Source organism: Pararge aegeria, chromosome 1, assembly GCF_905163445.1.
Source record: "Pararge aegeria chromosome 1, ilParAegt1.1, whole genome shotgun sequence".
NCBI lineage: Eukaryota > Metazoa > Arthropoda > Insecta > Lepidoptera > Nymphalidae > Pararge > Pararge aegeria.
In genome coordinates, this window is record NC_053180.1 from 10,829,513 (window position 1) to 10,849,386 (window position 19,874).

At 34.7% G+C, this 19,874-nt stretch overlaps 1 protein-coding gene across 1 annotated transcript; it reads left to right on the forward strand.

Annotated features, from left to right (window-relative positions):
* Positions 1-8,684: 8,684 nt before the first annotated feature.
* On the forward strand, positions 8,685-15,691 carry LOC120625097 (venom carboxylesterase-6-like). The gene is made up of 11 exons (XM_039892027.1): positions 8,685-8,823; positions 11,220-11,356; positions 11,827-11,969; positions 12,484-12,626; positions 12,928-13,113; positions 13,260-13,450; positions 13,528-13,696; positions 13,876-14,092; positions 14,359-14,468; positions 14,858-14,990; positions 15,397-15,691. Exons 1-11 carry the CDS (start codon positions 8,703-8,705, stop codon positions 15,563-15,565), a joined length of 1,719 nt encoding a protein of 572 aa, XP_039747961.1. The 5' UTR covers positions 8,685-8,702; the 3' UTR covers positions 15,566-15,691.
* The last annotated feature ends 4,183 nt before the right edge of the window (positions 15,692-19,874 follow it).

Sequence of the window (19,874 nt, forward strand, 5' to 3'; positions counted from 1 at the left end):
ATGAGGCTTAATATCAACTCCTCTGGTCGATGGACTCAGGCCCTCAGGGTGAAAATATGAAGTGTTGCACTGTTTATAGGCAATGGTTTTCCACTTAACATTAGTTGGGTTCTGCTCTATCTCTCAATTATTTATTTGTATAAAAAAAACTTGAAATAGGGAGGATAAACAAGTAACAAATCTACCCTTTGTCCTTCTACACTACAATACTAGGTATAATGTTATGTAACCACTTTCGAACTAATTTGACCCTTGAATGGACTACTTTAATCTTGAGGTAAAACTAAAAAAAATTGCAGAAATGCAAAGGAGAATAAACACTCATTTCAGACCAATGTTCGCTTCTAAAGGCCTTATTATATTTATGACAAAAAAATATAATTTCGAATATCAGTGACTAACAAATGAATATATAGCCTTGTGTTTTTTTTTAGGCGCAGTATTAAGACTTCCACAAGAATACTTATCGATATTTAAACCGCCCTGATAGATAAAAAACGATTTAAGTTCTGTTTCTGATCAGATTTGATGATGGAGTGAACATGAAAATCTGAGTTGCCTGATTCTATACACGTCTGGAGTCGTCCTAATTGGTACTATTAAAAACAGTACGTGACTAGGTCAGCAGATAAAAAAAACAATAATTATATTGTATCTGAAATAATACTATTCAATATATTTTTTTTAAATCCAATACTGATGTAACTTTGCAAACGCACTTTTTACCAACTACGATTTTCCTGATTTTCCATTACGCCTAAGCAAATATATTGGCAATCACATCTGCATATGTTTTCAGAATGCTGTTAGCTGCATCTATTATTTCGTCTGCATTTATTTTGTTTTCAAGCAATTCCACGGCAACCGTTATTAGTCAAAATTAGTTCAGCTGTGAAGCGGTTTTAGGGGCGTCCAAAACGAAGGCAGCCTAAACCCTGAGTTGAATACTCTAATTTTTACGCCTCGCGAGGCATTCAAATCAAGTTTTGGAGGGGTTTTTTTACAATCTATAGATTACAGTCGATGTCCTCTGTCCACATCGTTGGGGCAGACCAACGCTGCGTTTACGTTCATTAAACTTATGTAAAGGTAAATCGAATATTACCTTCGGGTTATAAAAGCATATACTCAGCCTCACAAAGGTTTTCACTTTTGTAGGACGATATGCTGATGTATACTTATTTTTTGCTGCAATCTCACCAGGTAGTAAGTGATGATGCAAGATCTATGACGATGAAGATCAGACAGCTCTTTTCTGTAACCTCCTGGGAATGTTACCCTTGTGCTTTTTTGGGTTAAAAAGTATAACATGACTAATTCTAGCTATGCAAGCTATCTAATGCCTATTCTCGTTTTGAATTAACTGTCTGAACATCAAAACCTACAAGGTACTTTCCGACGACCTACAACATTAAAAGTAGAAAGGTATGAAAAAGATTATTTAATGCACAAGGGATGAAACATCCGAAAACCAATTAGGTACATATTTAAATTCCCATTTCAAAAATCAAACATCGGAAGTTTTCAAATGTTTTTTTTTTATTTTCCAAGGTTCGCAACCAGCAAAGGTTTGGTACGTTTTATATAGTGCTTCAGGTATACCTTCCCACCCACAAACCATAAGGAACTCTCACCACAGCTAAGCAACATTATCATCACTTAATTTATTTATCCAAATTCTCTTTAACTTCTGAATATAGGAATTAAACAAATGTGTATTATAATAATCAGAAATAAGAAGCGTGACGTGATAATTATTTTTATGTATTTAATTTTTCATACAGTAGGTGAGTAATGCACTGATAAACAAATAGAAAAATGGGCAAACTTTTAAATTATAAGTGCCCGTTATTCAACTACGTACCTTAACTACTAACATTATTTTTTAAGTTTAAGAAGATGGTTAAATTGCTGCATATAAGCAATTTAACCATGCCTCTCCACTACAGGAGGTTGGCCGTCACTATATTGGCGATATATTTGGTCCGTTCACGGATGTTGCGCAATCAGGATTTCTTTCTTCTACCAAATCGTCGTTTGCCCTCTACTTTGCCCATCATACCGAGTTGTAGCAGTTTGTATCGCTCATGTCGCAAGACGTGGCCCAGATATTCTAATTTTCTCTTGTTGGGCGACGCGCTGGAATACTATAACGTCTCTTACTCTACTATACTTTCTATGTCAAGCGAATACGAAGAATTCTGCAATAGCATCAGGCTTCGACATGTTTCTTGGTGTCAGCTTTTAGAGCCCAAGCCTCATACCATATAACACCACCTGCCAAACATAGCTGACGGTGAGCTCCATGGGCAGCTTACGGCTGCACAAAAATTCTTCTCGGCATTTTCAATCCGGGTTCAGATTTCTGTCCAAAGACCCATTACTCAATTACCCAAGCCTAATATATATATTTAGTACTATTTGCAATTCACTTTTTTTTTTAATAAATAAAAAAATATAAATATACTACGAGACTACACACATCGACAATTAGCCCTAAAGTAAGCGTAGCTTGTGTTATGGGTACTAAGATGGCTGATTAATATTTTTTATGACTAATATACTTAAATACTTTTAATATATAAATAAACACCCAGACACTGAAAAACATTCATGTTCATCACACAAACATTTTCCAGGTTGTGAGAATCGAACCCGGCTTTCTTGACTCAGAAAGCAGGGTCGCTGCCAACTGCGTCAATCGGCCGACTTATGTGACATTTCGACAAAATCATTAATTTACCCAAGCCTCTACATTAAGCCTTCATTTGTATAGGAACAACCCATAGAAGGACTTTCAGTCCAATGTTAAGGCTCCTTAATGTAGTTTTCAGACAAAGGTTGTGAGGACGTATGTATAATTATTACTCTTCCACGCAAAAACTACTGCAAGGTATTTAATGGAACTCAACAGTCATTGAAAACGATGGTATGAAATTCTACGGTCCGACGCGCGTAGAGCGAGCAAAGCTAAACTTGACAATATGGTAGAATATAACATTTAATGGCTATAATGGACTTAAAATATCCTATCCCTGCTTCGTGTAAAGTGGCATAGGAAACAAACAAAAAAGTAGCGTGCAACACAAAGAAAGTTAATGGATTTTATTGTATAGTGTTGCAAGTAGATTAAGTGTAGTATGTAAGTACCAAATGAACTTTAATAAAATTTGCGAATAGAGTTGAATCTTTTTTAAAACAGTTCACTCTTAAAAAATACCTATAGGTAGGTTCAAGGAAAAAAGACAAGGAAAATAACAAAAGGAATCATTTTTATTGGATAAGTACTTCGGGTTATGAATTCATAATGTGGTATTTTTGATGCGTGTACGCTTCACGACCTTGGCAGGTACCTACCTACTCAAAGTTTCCGAAGCGTTAATAAAAACAATAACTGAATGAAAATTCTTACCGTACACAACACTTTACATATGTTATGGAGCAGAGTGATAATTAAATTTTGAATAACTAGAGGATAAATCTAATAAAAATACAGACATACACAGCCAAGCCAGATTACCAATATGGAAGTTTAAAAAGAAAAAAATAACTCTAGCATAAATTATAGGACTCAATATTAGGGTTGTATGGTCAATGATCTTTGTCCTGAAGGGGACAAATGAAAAAACAACAACAAAAAGATTCTTCCCGCGATCGATCGATATTAAGATTTTCTTCATAATTCTAATTTACCTAAGTAACTGTAAAAATTATGGTACGCGAAGTATGGGTAGCGATGGGTAGGTACCAAACGGATACTATCAACGACATTTATATTATTAATTTATACCGATGGATGCAATGCGCTAGCTTTATTCTCACATAATATGGTTTTATTACATTTCCATAAATCTATCTATGCTTATAATGTAATGGGGCAAATTCTGTATATTGAAGATATTGAAAAAAAATTGCAGGTTACTTGATTTGATACTGAAACTAAATATGTATTTATTTCTTTTTAATATGTCTGTCTGTACATCGGTCGCGCACCACGCTGAAGCTTCTTGAAGAATCGAAATAAAACTTGGCATGATTTAAGTTTATACTACGAGGTAGGACATAGGGGTCATTTTACCCTGGAATTCAGCACGGTTTTTTTTGGAGAGGGGGTGAACTGTTTGACGATTAGGCACCATAGTTACTCCTTTAAATGTATAGGTACTGATTTAAATATTCTTCATTTAACGATTACTATTCCGTGTTAGTGAAAGGATGCCAAAATATCTATATATCAAATTTCCAAAGATGGGCACACATCCATTTACTGACTTGCTCGTTGCTAACCCAGCGCTATCGACTAATATTTAGTACTGCGGCTAAGCCACACATAGGTTCGCAGGCCGGTCATTTGCGTTTGGCATTTATTTACGTGATTGAAGGTTTCAAATAATGGTTGATTAAGGCTTCAAGACCAAGAAAAAGTACTCGCCCATACTTCATTAGTTTGTTTAAATACATTGATATACTATATCTGCCCTTAATATCATAGGTTTGTATAGTTGGCACAAAAAAAAAAAAACAAACTGAAAACCTATATGTCTGTCTATTCTATAGGTTCTGATTATATTGAGGTAGGTGTAGTCTATCTAGCAGTTCGTTGCGTCCCATATGTATAAAATATCAATTTAATGGAATCATTCTATTAATTTTCACTAATTCGAAATCGTCCAAATAATTATTAGAAGAATAAAATAATTTAAACAATAAATTTACTTAGGCTTTATTATTGGGTTTTAAACTTTAATTTTCTTGCTGTTTTTTTTCACAAAACTCTTACTAAATTTGTTGATCTAAATATGATCTAAATAATTATTGCACCTACATTATGTTGAGGAAGCCTTTTATTGAACATATATTTTTTTAAATATTTACATTCAATTTACAAATACAAATTACCAACTATAATAAAAATTATATACTTATTATCAATACCTTAAAGGCTTGCCGGCCCTTTTTTCACTTTCAAAATATATATTCATTAGTACCTACCCTCTGGCAATATCCAGCAATGCGGTTGGATTTGCATGCCTTAAAAATTTCTTATATAATTTGTGTCGTTTTGCAATGAAGCATTCCTTCTAATTTTTTTGATAGCCAAAAGTTTGAGAATAAAAATATAGGCACGGCGATCATGAGATCTTAGTATAATAGGAATTCATTCGTAGGTATTATTAATCGCAAACACTTGATGCCTACATGTCAAAAATAATGATCGTTTATAAGGTTATTATGAAGAACACAATATCTAAGGCCAAGGTTCTTGAGGTAGGCAACTGATATTGTAACCTGATACCGATTTGAGGTTACCGGTCTGGTCTACTTAAATAGAATATCAACATATATCTAATGTGTATCTGACCTAACTCCCATTAGGTATGCCTAATTAGGGATTTCCAATCTTATGTCACATCGCCCAATATTCGTCATTGTAGCAACATGATGGGTCTAAGCCCCATATTCAATGATTTATACCTACCATAGCCGTCATCAGCCTATAAGAGTTCACTGCTGTACTAAAGGCCTCTCCCAACGGGAGGGTTTTCTCATAATCACCACCTCAGGCAGAAGTGTTAGTGTTTTATTTTCCCTTATAAAATAATTCCCCTAGTCACCTCGTACGATATTCGAAGGAAGAGTAGGGGTGACAATTGTATTCTGATTTGCCTGTACCTCTACTGTGTGAAGCACACGGCAAATAGTAGGTAATTTGACTAACAATACAGGACCTATATTACTAATTGGTAATTTATGGTCCAGAACTCTGTCAGCTCTCCTTGAATGGCCCTGCATAAGGTAGCCTTTTTATATTAGCCGACTAGTACCTAGTCGGCTAGTAGCTAATAGTAGTAGTAGTACCTAAAAAATATATTCAGTTAATGTTTATACCTAGTAAGGTATAAAAATTTAATGTTTATACCTAGTAAGGTATAAAAATTTACTGAATGTATTTTTTAGGTCGTTACCGCCATAGTGGATTTGCAAATGTTATAATTATAAGCTAGGCTATTTCAGGTTAATTCTGATATCCAATATTTAAGAATTTGTGAAAATGTATGAAACATTCAACGAATCAGTGGAGAATCTATAGCGATAAAGTGTCATCCCATTACCGGTTCACTACAGGGCATTGGTCTCCTTCCACAATGAGAAGCCCACCACGCGGACCCAGTGCGAATTGGTGGACTCCACACGCCTTCGAGAACATCATGGAGAACTCTCAGGCATACAAGTTTCCTTGCAATGTTTTCCTTTACTGTCTAAGCAAGTGATATTTTAATTGCTTAAAACGCACATAACTTAAAATCTAGAGAGTGCGTTCAGGAAATCGAACTCAGTCCCCCGAAAGTGAGGCTTAACCACCAAGCTCTAATTAACTAGCTAACCACCAAGCTATCATCGCTTCACTCTCTCTAGTCTGTCTTACTGTACAGTCAAATAAAACTAACAGATCAGCCAAGGTAAATGTCGTCTAGGTATATCAATCATACATACACTAATATCCAATTAAGAAAAAACTAAGCTAAGCGTATTCGTCGTTAATAGTTGAGACTGTGGAGTTTCCCGAAGTAAATTTCTAGGTAACACATCATTTTCCTTAAGCATTACTATGCAGTAAAATTATGAGATATGCAAATGTGCGCTCCTAATAGCATTCTTACTAAGGTACGTGAAAATTTATTATCAAGATTTAAAAAAAAATCTTATTTAAGTGAAAGTTGAAGGAACGAAAGCAATTTTTTGTTGAGATATTAAACTAAGTTCGGTTTGTTTTTCTTAACTTCAAATCACAGCTAAGTGTTTTAGGTACAACTATGTTACTTTATTTTTCATCGTGATAGTTTAGTAATTTACTTTTTAATTTATAAAAGCATTATAGGTCTTGCTATTGGCATGATCATAAGCTTTAGTCATCCATATTTTGGTATACGTATCCCGATGCGACAAAGCAATTAATTGGGCGATTAGCGCAACATTATCTATGTACAATAATTACGACTCATGAGCGATAGGTTCATTTGCTACTCTATAAAATATTTCCCGACCCACCGCGTCGCATCCCCCGCCAATGGTTTTTCTAAGTATACACGGCTCCTATGGGTCGTAGCGTTATATTAAATAGCATATAAACTTCCTTGAGACTATCGCATGTAAAATAGATTTTACAAATCTATAGATAGTTCCAGAGATTACACAAACAAAACAAAAATCTTAAGCTTTGTAATAAGTTCAGAAAGATATAGTTTGATAAATAAATATACCTATTTAAATATAAACAGGAAGTGTTTCATTTAAATAACCTTTTCAGGAATTAAACAGTACATATTTACTTAGTAAAAAATAATCCATTACATACGGTTATCGTTTAACCAAGTGTAATAACAGTCAACAAAAGACAAAGAAGTAGGTTGTTTTTCGTTCCAGTTCAATCAACTACCTTAAATCTTAAAACCGACTATAACATTTAAGGTATGTAATGATAGTGATATGTTGTGCCTACTATTTACTTCATCAGTCAGGGATTATTAAGAGTGATGCAGCGGATATTCGGGTTAACCGGGAAATCTAAATTCTAGAAGACGCGTATCGTGTCACCTTCTGGGTTAGTTACCTTCATGCAAAAATTATTGTTGGACTTTGCGAGTTGTTATAGTAATGATTAAATATATAGAGGACATCTAATATATATATGACTATTATTATAATATTAATTTGACATCTTTAAAAGGTGAAATATGGCTGGTATGATTCCCTAAACTTACTTAAATACTTACTTGACATGGATTTATACATTTTAGTTTTGTTTTTCTCTTATTCTTAATGTCAAATAATTAATTTGTTTTTTTTTTTATAGAAATATTATGATTTTCTTGCTTATGAAAACTGTATAAAACATTAACTAATGCTAATTTCATTTAAAAAATGTTTACATACTATTTTATTAGTTGAATTTAAAGGGACACTAATATATGTAAGAACAAAAAAAACTACATTCCAGTAAATAAAGATATACTATTCTGTAGTATAAAAAAACGGTGAAGGAAAACATTGTGAAGAAACCTGCATGCTTGAGAGATTTCTCCATAATGTTCTCAAAGATTTGTGAAGTCCACCAGCACGTACTTGGCCAGCTTGGTGGTCCGTGAGGTCAGGAGACCCATTACCCTTAAGTTGGCCGATAATGGGTTAACAATGATGAAGAAATATAGATTATATATTTCTGATATGTAAACGTATCTATTTTATTTAGATTGCAACATTTGATTTGTCTCTTTTTTTCTGAGGCGTCACTCGAGCCACCATCATCAAATCATCTGTTGTCATCATTTTGCCCATCCATTTGCAGCTCAGCTCAGGAAATGACCGAGAATTTGATTGTATGTATATGTTTGACCGAATGGACAACATAGGTAGGTACATACTTATAATTGCATGCAATATTGGAAATTATATCCATATTCCATTATTTCGTTAACTATACATTCAAGATAGTAAACTTTAAAGTGCTCTAAAAAAGGTTTGTAAATCTTATACCCGAAGGATGTACATACTCATATAATAAACAGTTTGTCGCATTGTAGAAAGATATCATTTATTATCGTCGTCCAGTTCATTCGGAACAATAATGCTCTAAATACACGTACAGGTAGTATATAAGGTGATTCATTTGAGTTTCCCGACAGTGTACTTTTGGTCGCAAGATGGGAACGTTGTGTTACGTATTGTTAGTGGTTGTCGCGGCACATGCGCACACCCACAATCACAACCACAACCACAACCATGACCATAAACATCGTAATCACAATCACCAAGATGTCCCAGGTCAGTTATATTGGACACGGAATTTTAAGTAGTTTTAAATATTAGTAGGTAAATGATTTAAAAATAAATTAATAATCCAGTTTGAGGTTCATGTGTCCAACACATAGAGAATTTATCACAACAGTGCAACATAAGTCAAAACGTACGCTTCTCTATCTATCTTCTATCTAACTATATATATATATATATAAAAGAGAAAGTGTGTGGGTATGTTCCGCATAGGCTCCGAAACGGCTGGACCGTTTTCAATGAAACTTTAAGGGAATCTCCGGATTGACCTGGCGAGTAATCCTGTAAAGTTTGGCGACGTAAATAAAAGCTGTCAAATACAGCTTTTATTTACTATGATGATATTCTATTGTTGGGTGTACATGGGTGTATATAATGATCTTCACCCGCTCGAGAAGAGAATAGAAGAGAATGACTACGGAGATAAATGATTTAAAATATTATAAAATAAAATAAAATAAAATAGCCTTTTATTCCAAAACGTCATTTCATACACACTAATAAACATTTATACTTTTAAATTTAATATTTTTGAATTGAATTGTTAGGTTAGGTATGGTTTTACAATAATATTGAATTGAAATTTTGTACTTAAATTATTAATTAATTATGTCACGAGTTTCGGTTTGCCTGTTGGCAAAGGCCTCCTCTAGCTCTCGCCATTGCTTCCTGTCGTGCGCTACTCTGCGCCAGTTAGGTCCCGCGATCTGTTTAATGTCGTATTCCCACCTCCTATATGGTCGGCCTCTATTTCTCTTTCCATCTCGTGGGTTCCAGTTTGTGACGACTTAGCTCCATTTTTTCTGTCTATCTCTTTGTAAATGTCTTGCCTATCTCCATTTTTGTATGTCAATCTTACTTAGAATATCAATAACTCTAGTTTGATTTCTATCGGTCTTTTATCTTCACTCCTATCATGCTCCTTTCCATTGCTCTTTGGCAAGTTACTAGTTTCGTTCTATGATTTAGATTTAGAGACCAAGTTTCACAGCCTTAAGTAAGACAGGGTAAAATACAAGTGTTAAAAACTCTACTCTTTATCGGCATACCAAGATCTCTACTTTTCATAATTTCCTTCATTGCCCAGTATTTCTTCCAACCATTTGCTATTCTCCTTTAGACATTGAATCTGTAGGTGATATGATCTGGCCTAAATAAATATACTCATCTACGTATTCGATACTGTATCCGTCTATTAACTGTGATATTAATTTTTGTAGAGTTTGTCATTATTTTCGTCTTTTCAGTGTTCATCGATTAACCGACATTTGCACTTTCTTGAGAGAGCTGTTGGACCATCACTTCTAATTTTACTGCACTCTCCTCAAAGATTTAATATATTATGAGACTTAAATTAAAAATTTAATGATGTAAGTTTATTGTTTAAACAAAATAAAGCAAAATCTAGCCCGGTGAAGCGGGCTGGGTACGCTAGTACAATATAAAAGCAAGTTGATTTCAGCGTCTACCTGTTAATCCACTAACTTCTACTAAAAGATTTTTATATTTGGTTTTTACAATCTTTTCCATAATTATTGTTCACTGATGGTTTATACAAAAACATTAAGAGGTTTTTTGTAAGTAAAAAAATGTAACGCGTTCCCAGTTTAATCTTAAAAGTTCGCCGACAGAGCTTTTAATGAAAGAAGGCTAGTGCTAGACACTGGCCTTCTCACATTAAAGTTTCAGCAGGACTATTATGGGAGTTGAATGGTAACTGATTACTAGGAATCTATTTTGGTCATATTCACTAATTATAAAATATAAGTACTTAATCGATTAATTATTTGCACTTTACTATAACAACAGACAGTGCATAGTTAGGTACAGCTATCGAGACTTCATAATATAAACAAAAGAAATAAGTTCGTTGACCTACCTATGAGCCAAGTACATATTCGAAGGTGAAGGTCGTATTTTCCGATGATAAAATATGTTCAACGTCTATTTTATCATTGTAGAATTATAAAGAATATTTTATTCAACTATATTTTTACATACTTGAATAAAACTAATTAATTTTTATGTCCAATAAAATTTAATATTCTCAAGATAAACTTGTCCGCGATCTCATTTGATGGTTAGAGTCGAATGAAAAATAAGTCTAGTAATAATTGTCAGTGTGTCAGTAGAAGTGTCAGTATCAAGACTGGCAGACCAGACCTGAGTTACTTAAAAAAAAAAAAAATCTCTCTTGGTACAAATATGAATAAGCGGGCGTGACTATACCGTAACTCACGGAATTCAAATTTCAGGGATCCAAAGTTCAGGGGCAATTTTAAAATGAAAATATGAATTGTTAACAGTTATTTCGGTTCGATAATGTACTAAAGATTCCCCTCCACGCGGATCGAACTCTTACTTGACTGGTTTTTTCTTCCAAACAGAATCACAGCAGTCTGTAGTAGTATCACCCTACGGAGAATTTCGCGGTAGCTATAATACAACGCGTCGTGGTCGCCAGTTTGAGTCATACCGAGGAATATATTATGCTGAACCACCGGTGGGAGAACTGAGGTTTCAGGTAAGCATAGCAGGCAAGCAACGTACATATAGTGCAGCGTTAAGAATAAATTTAGTCCTTTTAATTTACCAACTAAGAAAAATGTTTTATTATGTATGATAATCAATTAATACTTATTCAGTTATATTCAAGCACACATTAAAGTATTAAGCACGTTAACATGTATACCAAAGTGAAATAATCTAGACTAATATTATATGTTAATGCGCAAATTTGGATAGATGTTCGTTACCTACTCAATCAAGCCATAAAGGCTAAATGCATCTGGATGAAATCTAGAATCTACTCGTATATCATTGATATACGAGTAGATTCTAGAATAGCACGAAGACTTTTTTATCACGGGAAAATGTACGGTACCGATGGGATAAAATTGTTTTGAGAATATCATAGGAATGTCGAAGTCGCGGTTAGCAACTAGTATTTAGTACCTAAATAAATAGAGTTTTAAATAATTTCTAATCCAACAGCCACCCAAACTAATCCTCGAGTATAAAACCCCGGTAGACGCCAGTGAAGATGGGCCAGCCTGCCCACTGTTGGTCGATAGCAATTACTACATGGATGAAAACTGTCTCACCATCAATGTTTATACTCCACTTAAGAAGGACAGGTAAAGAAATAAAATTTTTCATCACTCATTTCTGTCATTATAAATGACTGTAATGGACCCGACAATGTTTCGCTGAATCTGATAAATAATTAATCGACTTTTATATAAACACATCTCTCATAATATTCTTAGGACGACGGAAAAATACCACTTATAGAGAAAGCTTTCTTTTGAATTTCTCATGAATAAGTGTTTGTTATATGTTTGGGTATAAAATTTAAAAAATAAAATAAACTCGGATGTAAATAGAAATGTAACCTTTTTTTTAAAAATATCAACTAAATTCATGCACTGTTCAAGTTTTTCAAACTCTAGCATATTCATCATATTTCTATTCCTTATATTTCTATTCATCATCGTCATCGTATCAACAGAACCACTTCAACCGTTGTACATAGGTCTTTTGTAGGAAGTTTCTCAATCACAGTTTTTAGAGTAAATGAAAAAAAACATTTTTATGTAACCTGTTGATTCTAATTTTCTAGAGTATATTAACTTGTCACCAATTTCTTAGGTCCAAGCCGTTGCCCGTAATTTTCTTCATGCACCCTGGAGGATTTTACGCCATGACGGGCCGTAGTGACCTAGCTGGTGCACATTATCTACTCGACCGTGACATTGTACTAGTTACCATCAACTACAGACTTGGCTCTCTCGGTAAATGCACTTTTTTTAATTTTATCTTACTACTAAGGCACTCTTAAGGCTGATTTTTCATGCGTTTGACAGCTTGCTTGAAGAATAATTACCGATTTTTTTATGCAACAAGTGTCGACAAATTAAAACTCCTCAGTTAAAGATTAGGTATGGGGATTGTGGGAAATCGGCTCTTGGTATTCGTCGATTCGATTCTTAAGACAATGTTTAAAACTTAAACTTAAAACACCCATAACATCTGGCAATTTCGTGGAAAACGAGTAAGTATATTCTATTAAAATATATGGAATTCTTCATTCAGGTTTTCTAAGCACCGGCGATGAGCTGGCCCCCGGTAACAACGGTTATAAAGATCAAGTGGCAGCACTTAAATGGGTTCAACGGAACATTGCCGCATTTGGAGGAGATCCTAACAGTGTAACTATAACCGGCTGCAGTGCTGGATCTATAAGTGTTATGCTCCATATGATTTCTCCAATGTCTAAAGGTATATTCCATTATATAAGCCACATATTTTAATCTTCTGGGTATAATTTATACCCTTTCTTTGTATGAGAGTTAGGAACTGGAGTGAATACTCTTTTCATAAGAAATTACTGTGCACTCTATAGATAATAATTTTGTTTGTAACAGGTCTTTTCCACCGAGGCATTTCCATGAGCGGGTCTCCTGTTTACAAGGGACCCACTCCTGACAATCTCTATCATTTGGCTGTTAGACAGGCTGAAATACTAAACTGCCCCACAGACAACTCTAAAGTTATTATTGATTGTCTTAAAACTAAACATTGGAGGGATCTTGGATCCTCTTTGCCGGGATTCTATGTAAGCATTTTACTAAACTAAAAATATTCATATTATCTTTCTATTGCAACAACAATAAATCTCTATATATTTTATAGGAATTTGGTTACGACCCTGTCGGTATTTGGATGCCCATTATAGAGCGAGATTTTGGCCAAGAAAGGTTTTTACCCCTTGATCCAGTGGACGCAATACGTGAGGGAAAGATGCATGCTGTTCCACATATTATCAGTCAGACGGAGGATGAGTTCTTCTGGATGGCATTTAGTAAGATACCTAGTATTATTGATAAATTCATATAAGTTTTCAAGTGACTGAACCCAGTCAAAACATTTCACTCACTTAAACTTTATATCCTTAAAAACATTTTGTAAACCGTAAACTCAAAAACTACACTCTGTGTATTGTAACCTATTGTGTAAGTAATTTCAAAATAATCATTACAGCGGTTTTGAAAAACAAAACTCTGACTGATAAAATGAATGCTGAATGGGAAAAAATTGCTCCAATCTCCTTCCTACTGAATCGCGAAAACGCCACATATGCAACGCAGAGACTACGCACTGCATATTTGCACGACAAGCCGCTGAAAAATGATGCAGAGAATGCTAAAAATCTTGGTTTATTATATCAAGACTCCATCGAAAGCTTTCCTGTTCACAGGTAACAGTTCATTATACGATTTCTCTAAGTCCATGTACCAGCTAATAACATCCACTTTTTGACTTCGACCTTTTGTTAGAGGATTTCCACGTTTTTGCAAGACGCTTGTGTCTATCTATGCTGCATTGTCCGATTGTGGCGTAATTTGGTAGGAGGCGTAAATTGATCCTGAAATATACAAGATGCGGTTGATTTACCATATACATTTGATTAGTGGAAGAAAGTAATTAATTTATTGATTGTTTAACTCCATCTTCTTACTACAGGATGGCGAACCTTATGTGCCGCCACTCTCCGCATCCGGTATGGTACTACCAGTTTAGTTACATCGGTAACCATAGCTTCTACGAGGATTCTGTGACTAAGAGGCCAGTTGGTGAGCTCTATATTTATATTATAAAGAACAGACTTTTCAAGAAGTATTCAAGATTCTAATAGTTTCTGATACCAAATAAAACATATGTATACATCAACAAGAGCGCTTGACCTTTTACTGAGAAAAAACTTAACTGATTAAATGCTTCGATAGTTTGTTCATTTGCTTGTACTTAACTTATATTTTGGGATAGAGTTAAGTGACTGTGAGTACTTTTGGCGCTGGAAAATTCAAATTCCCAAGTTAGTCTACACATATTTTTTCGTTGCAATTATGTGTAGGTATAGACTTATTCACCAAGTAGCGCAGCTAGAAAGATATAAAACCTTATAGAAACTAACTATTACTCAAAGTATATTGCGGTGTTTAATAATTGCGTTTTGTTGTAGCGGCGGCTCATCACGACGATCTGATTTACTTGTTCCCCTTGAGTTTCCGTTTCCCTGGCATCTCCACCGAGGGACTCGACGCGGTCCTTGTGGAAAGGATGACGGGCATTTGGTACAACTTCGCTAGATACGGGTAATTCATGGACGTTTTAAACATTTACATGTATACAATTTATGAAACCATACGATCTTATCGCTAAATAAGAGTTATTAATATTTTACATTATTGGAACCAACCAACGAAGAACTTAATTGTTATTGATTCTAAATTATCTGAGGATTCAAGGTTTTAATATTCCAAAACGCAATAATATATTTCATGTTCAGTGGGAACGCCTGATCTGATGATATAATTTGATAACGTTTGATCTAAGCACGGAGATTTAAATGACCTTATATAAACTTCTTGACATTTCAAGAAATACGGTAGCTTGTGTTTAGAAAAAAGAACATTGTATGTTTGTACTCGATTACACAAACCATTTCGTCCCCTGAATAACCTGAAATTTATCTAACATTAAATTTTGTCTGAATTTCAGGGATCCGAATCCTCGTGGCGATATCCCTGAATTGGAATGCTTGAAATGGCCATCCATGAAGCCCGATGACCGCAAGTACTTGCGCATTGGCAACGACTTAACCATACACGAAAATATGAAGGAGGAAAGAATCCAGGTCTGGGAAGAACTATACCCAATCAAATATTAATAAAAGGTCTTTACAAATATTGTACCTACTATGTAAGATATTTATATCTGACATTTATTTTTATTATTTAAATAAAATGCCATAACTTTGAGTAAAATAAAAGAACTATATTATCATTATGAATTATCAATTTGTTTTCTTAAACCGAGTGTGGGATGATGTAAATTAATTAAGTACATAAAATTGTTGAAAGATACTTCAATTCAAATCTTGGATTTATCAAAGGAGAGAGAGAATTATTTAGTTTTATGAAAACCAAAAACGAATCAAGCAACCTTTTCTGTCATTACTTTCAGCTAACTTATTGCTTTTGAGAATAGAACTGCAGCTGTTAAATAATACGTTTTTTATTTAAGTAATAAATAAATAGACTACGACAATACACACGCCGCAATCTAGACCCAAAGTAAGCGTAGCTTGTTTTATGGGTTTATACTAAGACAACTGATGAATATTTTTATGAATAATATACATTATACATAAATACTTAGAATATACATATAAACAGACACCGACATTCATGCTCATCACACAAACATTTTCCAGTTGCGGGAATCGAACCCACGGCCCTGGGCTCAGAATACAGGGTTACTGCAAACTGCGTCAATTATTTGCAAGGCTACTAGATCGGGCACTATGGATGCTAGTTTGTGGAAAGATCCACATACAAAAAGATATCTTACGATTATGAACTGATTAGGGTATACCAACCAAGGCCCGTCTTATCAAGGACTTGAATTTAATTGTACACCGTCAACAAGGTTTAGTTTCAAAAAGCTTAAAGGCATTATGTGTGAGTCTAAGATGGTAGCGGTTCTATCTGCGCCGTGAACATGGTAGTTATAATAAACAACTTTCGTTGCATCATCCAGAGTCTGCTCCAACGTTCCAGTGATGTGCACAGGAACTCCTCTCCCATAGGAGAGACGGTTTAAGAGCAATAGCCACAACGTTGCCAAAATTTGGGTTGGTGGGCTTTAACGACTATTATCACAAGTGATGATAACCGGGACTGAAGGTTTAACCTGCTGTCGGAGGCACGTGGGTTGACATCGCCAATCCGGGCTGGTAGGTACTGAAAATTCTTAAACAATACCTATCAATTTTTGGCCCGACCCGGGATTCGAACCCAGGACCTCGTGACCCGATGTTGAACATGCTAACTACGACTAACACTAGACAAACGTGGCAGTAAGTGATAATTTAGTCAGATAATTTAGTAATCCTCTTATTCGGGCTTTATTTCATTTTTAGGGTATGCAGTGCTTTTGTGCATGTATGAAGTGCACGCCACTGGTTGGGGGTTAATTCCCAGATCCTAAGACCACAGCGCGCAGTGCTTACCGTTATACCAAGGAAGTCGTCTAATATTACTTGTCTATTAGTAATTATTAGTAGTTGTTTACTGTCGTAGATAAATTATTATCGCTATAAAATTAAATTAGATAACTTTTTCGAGGTTGTCTATGTTTATTTTTCTTTGGAGTTTCTTAATAAGTTTGTAATAAACAAACTACATCATCAGTGATTTCAAATATAGGTAGCCTATGTTTAGAAGTCGCTATATTTCAACGTTGCCGAAATGGGACGGATATTCAAAACTAACTAAGTACTAAGTTGTAAACGCACCAGCTGTACTTGTACTTACATGGTACGTTATATCATCATTTTTTTTTATTATCTTATTAGTGATATATATATATAGATACATAGTGATATATATATTAGATACATAGTGATATATCTTATTAGTGATATATATATATATAGCAAACATCTGTACATACTAATTGTCTTTCGTATGACTGTATCTTGGCCGTGCATCAACAATGCGATTTCGATTCTTCCTTTAACGATTACTATTCTTTTTTAGTGACAGGAGCTGAGACTGATTGATCCCAAATTAACTTTCGAACTTCCAAACACGGGCATCCATTCATTTACTGACTTCGGTTAACGTTGCTTATCCAACGATATCGATTAATATGTAGTGATTAAACCTCCAAGAGCATAAACAGATATATTATTCATCTGCACCTCAGACGTTCATTTAAATATGTTGAAATAATGTATATTTATAGGTTTGTATATTTGGCACTTCCAGTACTATTGAAAAAACTTTACGTTTGGTTGGTTAAGAAATGATTTATTGAAGTAGGTAGATGAAGACGTCCCGTAATTTACGCAAGCGTAATTTTCCCGTAATTTAGACTGAATGTTAAATTCTCTTTTAATTGTCTTAAGTAAACGTGTGTGTGTGTCCGTTTTGGACTAGGGATTCATAAAACCACCCAGATACGCGGTAAAGACTTGTCCTGTCTTGGCTATTGCGCAATGGGCGAAAAGGTTGTTTTGCATCAATTCTAACTTCCACAACAGATATGTATCCTCAGGAATTAATGTGATGACTAAGTACTTATATTCTAGAACTTCTAACAATAACCAGAGAATATCAAAGTAAACACTTTAAATGCTAAATTTGTATTTAAAATTCATCACACAATCTTCGATGACAACATCATGAGGAAACTTAGAAAACATGTCGTGGTTGCTGGATATTAAATTATTAGATCGGGTTAGGTGTTTACCTACTTCCTTAGACACTGTCTTATTGCTTTATTGCCTGATATTTGCTTTGCGGCAGGTTATGTGAAGTCTAAGGTAGTAACGGGCTAACCTGCCAGAGGTTTATAAGTTACAGAGAATTAAGAACATACAGAAACCGTGTACACGGCTGATATTGAAGCATCAAAAACCACTCCACTTTAGAATGGTTTCTTGGTTTGTTACTTCATACCATTTAGCAGTTGGCAGTAATTATTTTACCTATAATTTTCTAAGCGTTCAGCATAAAATTGTGAGCTAGAAACATTCCGTGGGTGTAAAGTGAGACGTGCGCGGGGCGTTTCCACTGTTTTTGGACACAATGCACTGCATTCAATGGTCTGTTATATTAAACCTCTAGTTGGTTTCTACGCGAAAACACCGGAACGTTAAATCGCTTGGTGACGCGTCTTTGTCGGTAGGATGGTACTTGTAACTGGCCACGGTTGAAATCTCTTATCAAACCAGAGCAGAGATTATTCAGAAATTATTTATTTTACTAGGGCAAATAGCACGGCTCGGCTAACCCGGTTTAGATGAGACTTTCACAGGCATTCTAGATCTACAACGTTGAAGTCCTTGAAGGTACTTATACTAAGCATACAATAAAATAAACGAAAATGTAATTTTGCTTCTTATTTTTCTCTTTTTAATTAGTCTTTTTTTTATTAACAGTATCTAAGGATGCCATTGTAAACATAAAACATCCACCTAACTATACTTATTTATCGTAACATGTTTTACGATGGTCAATAATGAATTCTTTATCGATAAACTAAATGTATTCCCTAACAAATTGCAGACTTTAGTTGACTTTAAAATGTTTGCAATGTCAGAGATAACTGCAACAAGGAATCTAGTAATCTGCTATTTACCTACACTACGGCGGATTATGAAAATGTTGATGTAGGTGTATGCTTATTAATGATTCGTATTTATTCATATTACTTTGAGTTGGCATCGTCGTCAATCAAAACCTCCCACTCCCTCCACCAGTGCAGACCAGAGAAAATTCAGAAGTTATAAATTCCCTAGTTGCCCCAAACTGGGATCGATCCCGGGACCTTGCATTTATAAGACCACAACGCTTACCACTGCGACAGGGAGATCAACGAAAACAATACTTCAATAATATCAAAAAAATACTACTATAAGCGATGGAAGCATAAAATTTTTACGAGTAGGTGCTTATAAGCCATTCGTATAACTTTCCTGTTAGTGCAAAACCATCTATAAGATGAGACGGTGGTTATATTCTGTTTTGCTAGTGTGTAGTGGCGTTGGTGCGTGCGCGCAAGGTCAAAGTCACCCACAATATAACAACAAAGAACTAGCAGGTGGGAGTTTCGATTTATTCAAAATCTACATAATTTACGTACTTTAAACATATTTTTTATGTATCCCCAATATTCTCAGCGCACGCCAAATAATGAATTTTATAGGCTATTTGCTACTTTGGGTTACGCTATTTCAATTTCCTTAAGGCTCTATTTTTTTCGAAAATAAATTATATCCTATATTACCTTCTTATAGTTTTTACTTTCTTTTGTCAAGGAAATAGTACTTTCGTAGCCCATTTGGTACAGACAAAAAAAATATTTCCTTTTTATAATATTAGTATAGATTAGTAAAGCTAATATATATTTCCACCGAGTCCCAGCAGCCGGTGGTCGTATCACACTCGGGAGAATTTTGCTGACGATAT

Bases quoted from the DNA above. Each gene is read 5' to 3' on its own strand.
- LOC120625097 (XM_039892027.1), top strand. From the start codon at position 8,703: ATGGGAACGTTGTGTTACGTATTGTTAGTGGTTGTCGCGGCACATGCG. The intron at 12,627-12,927 runs GTAAATGCACTT...TTCTTCATTCAG, and splicing joins CTACAGACTTGGCTCTCTCG to GTTTTCTAAGCACCGGCGAT. The intron at 14,991-15,396 runs GTAATTCATGGA...TCTGAATTTCAG, and splicing joins TACAACTTCGCTAGATACGG to GGATCCGAATCCTCGTGGCG.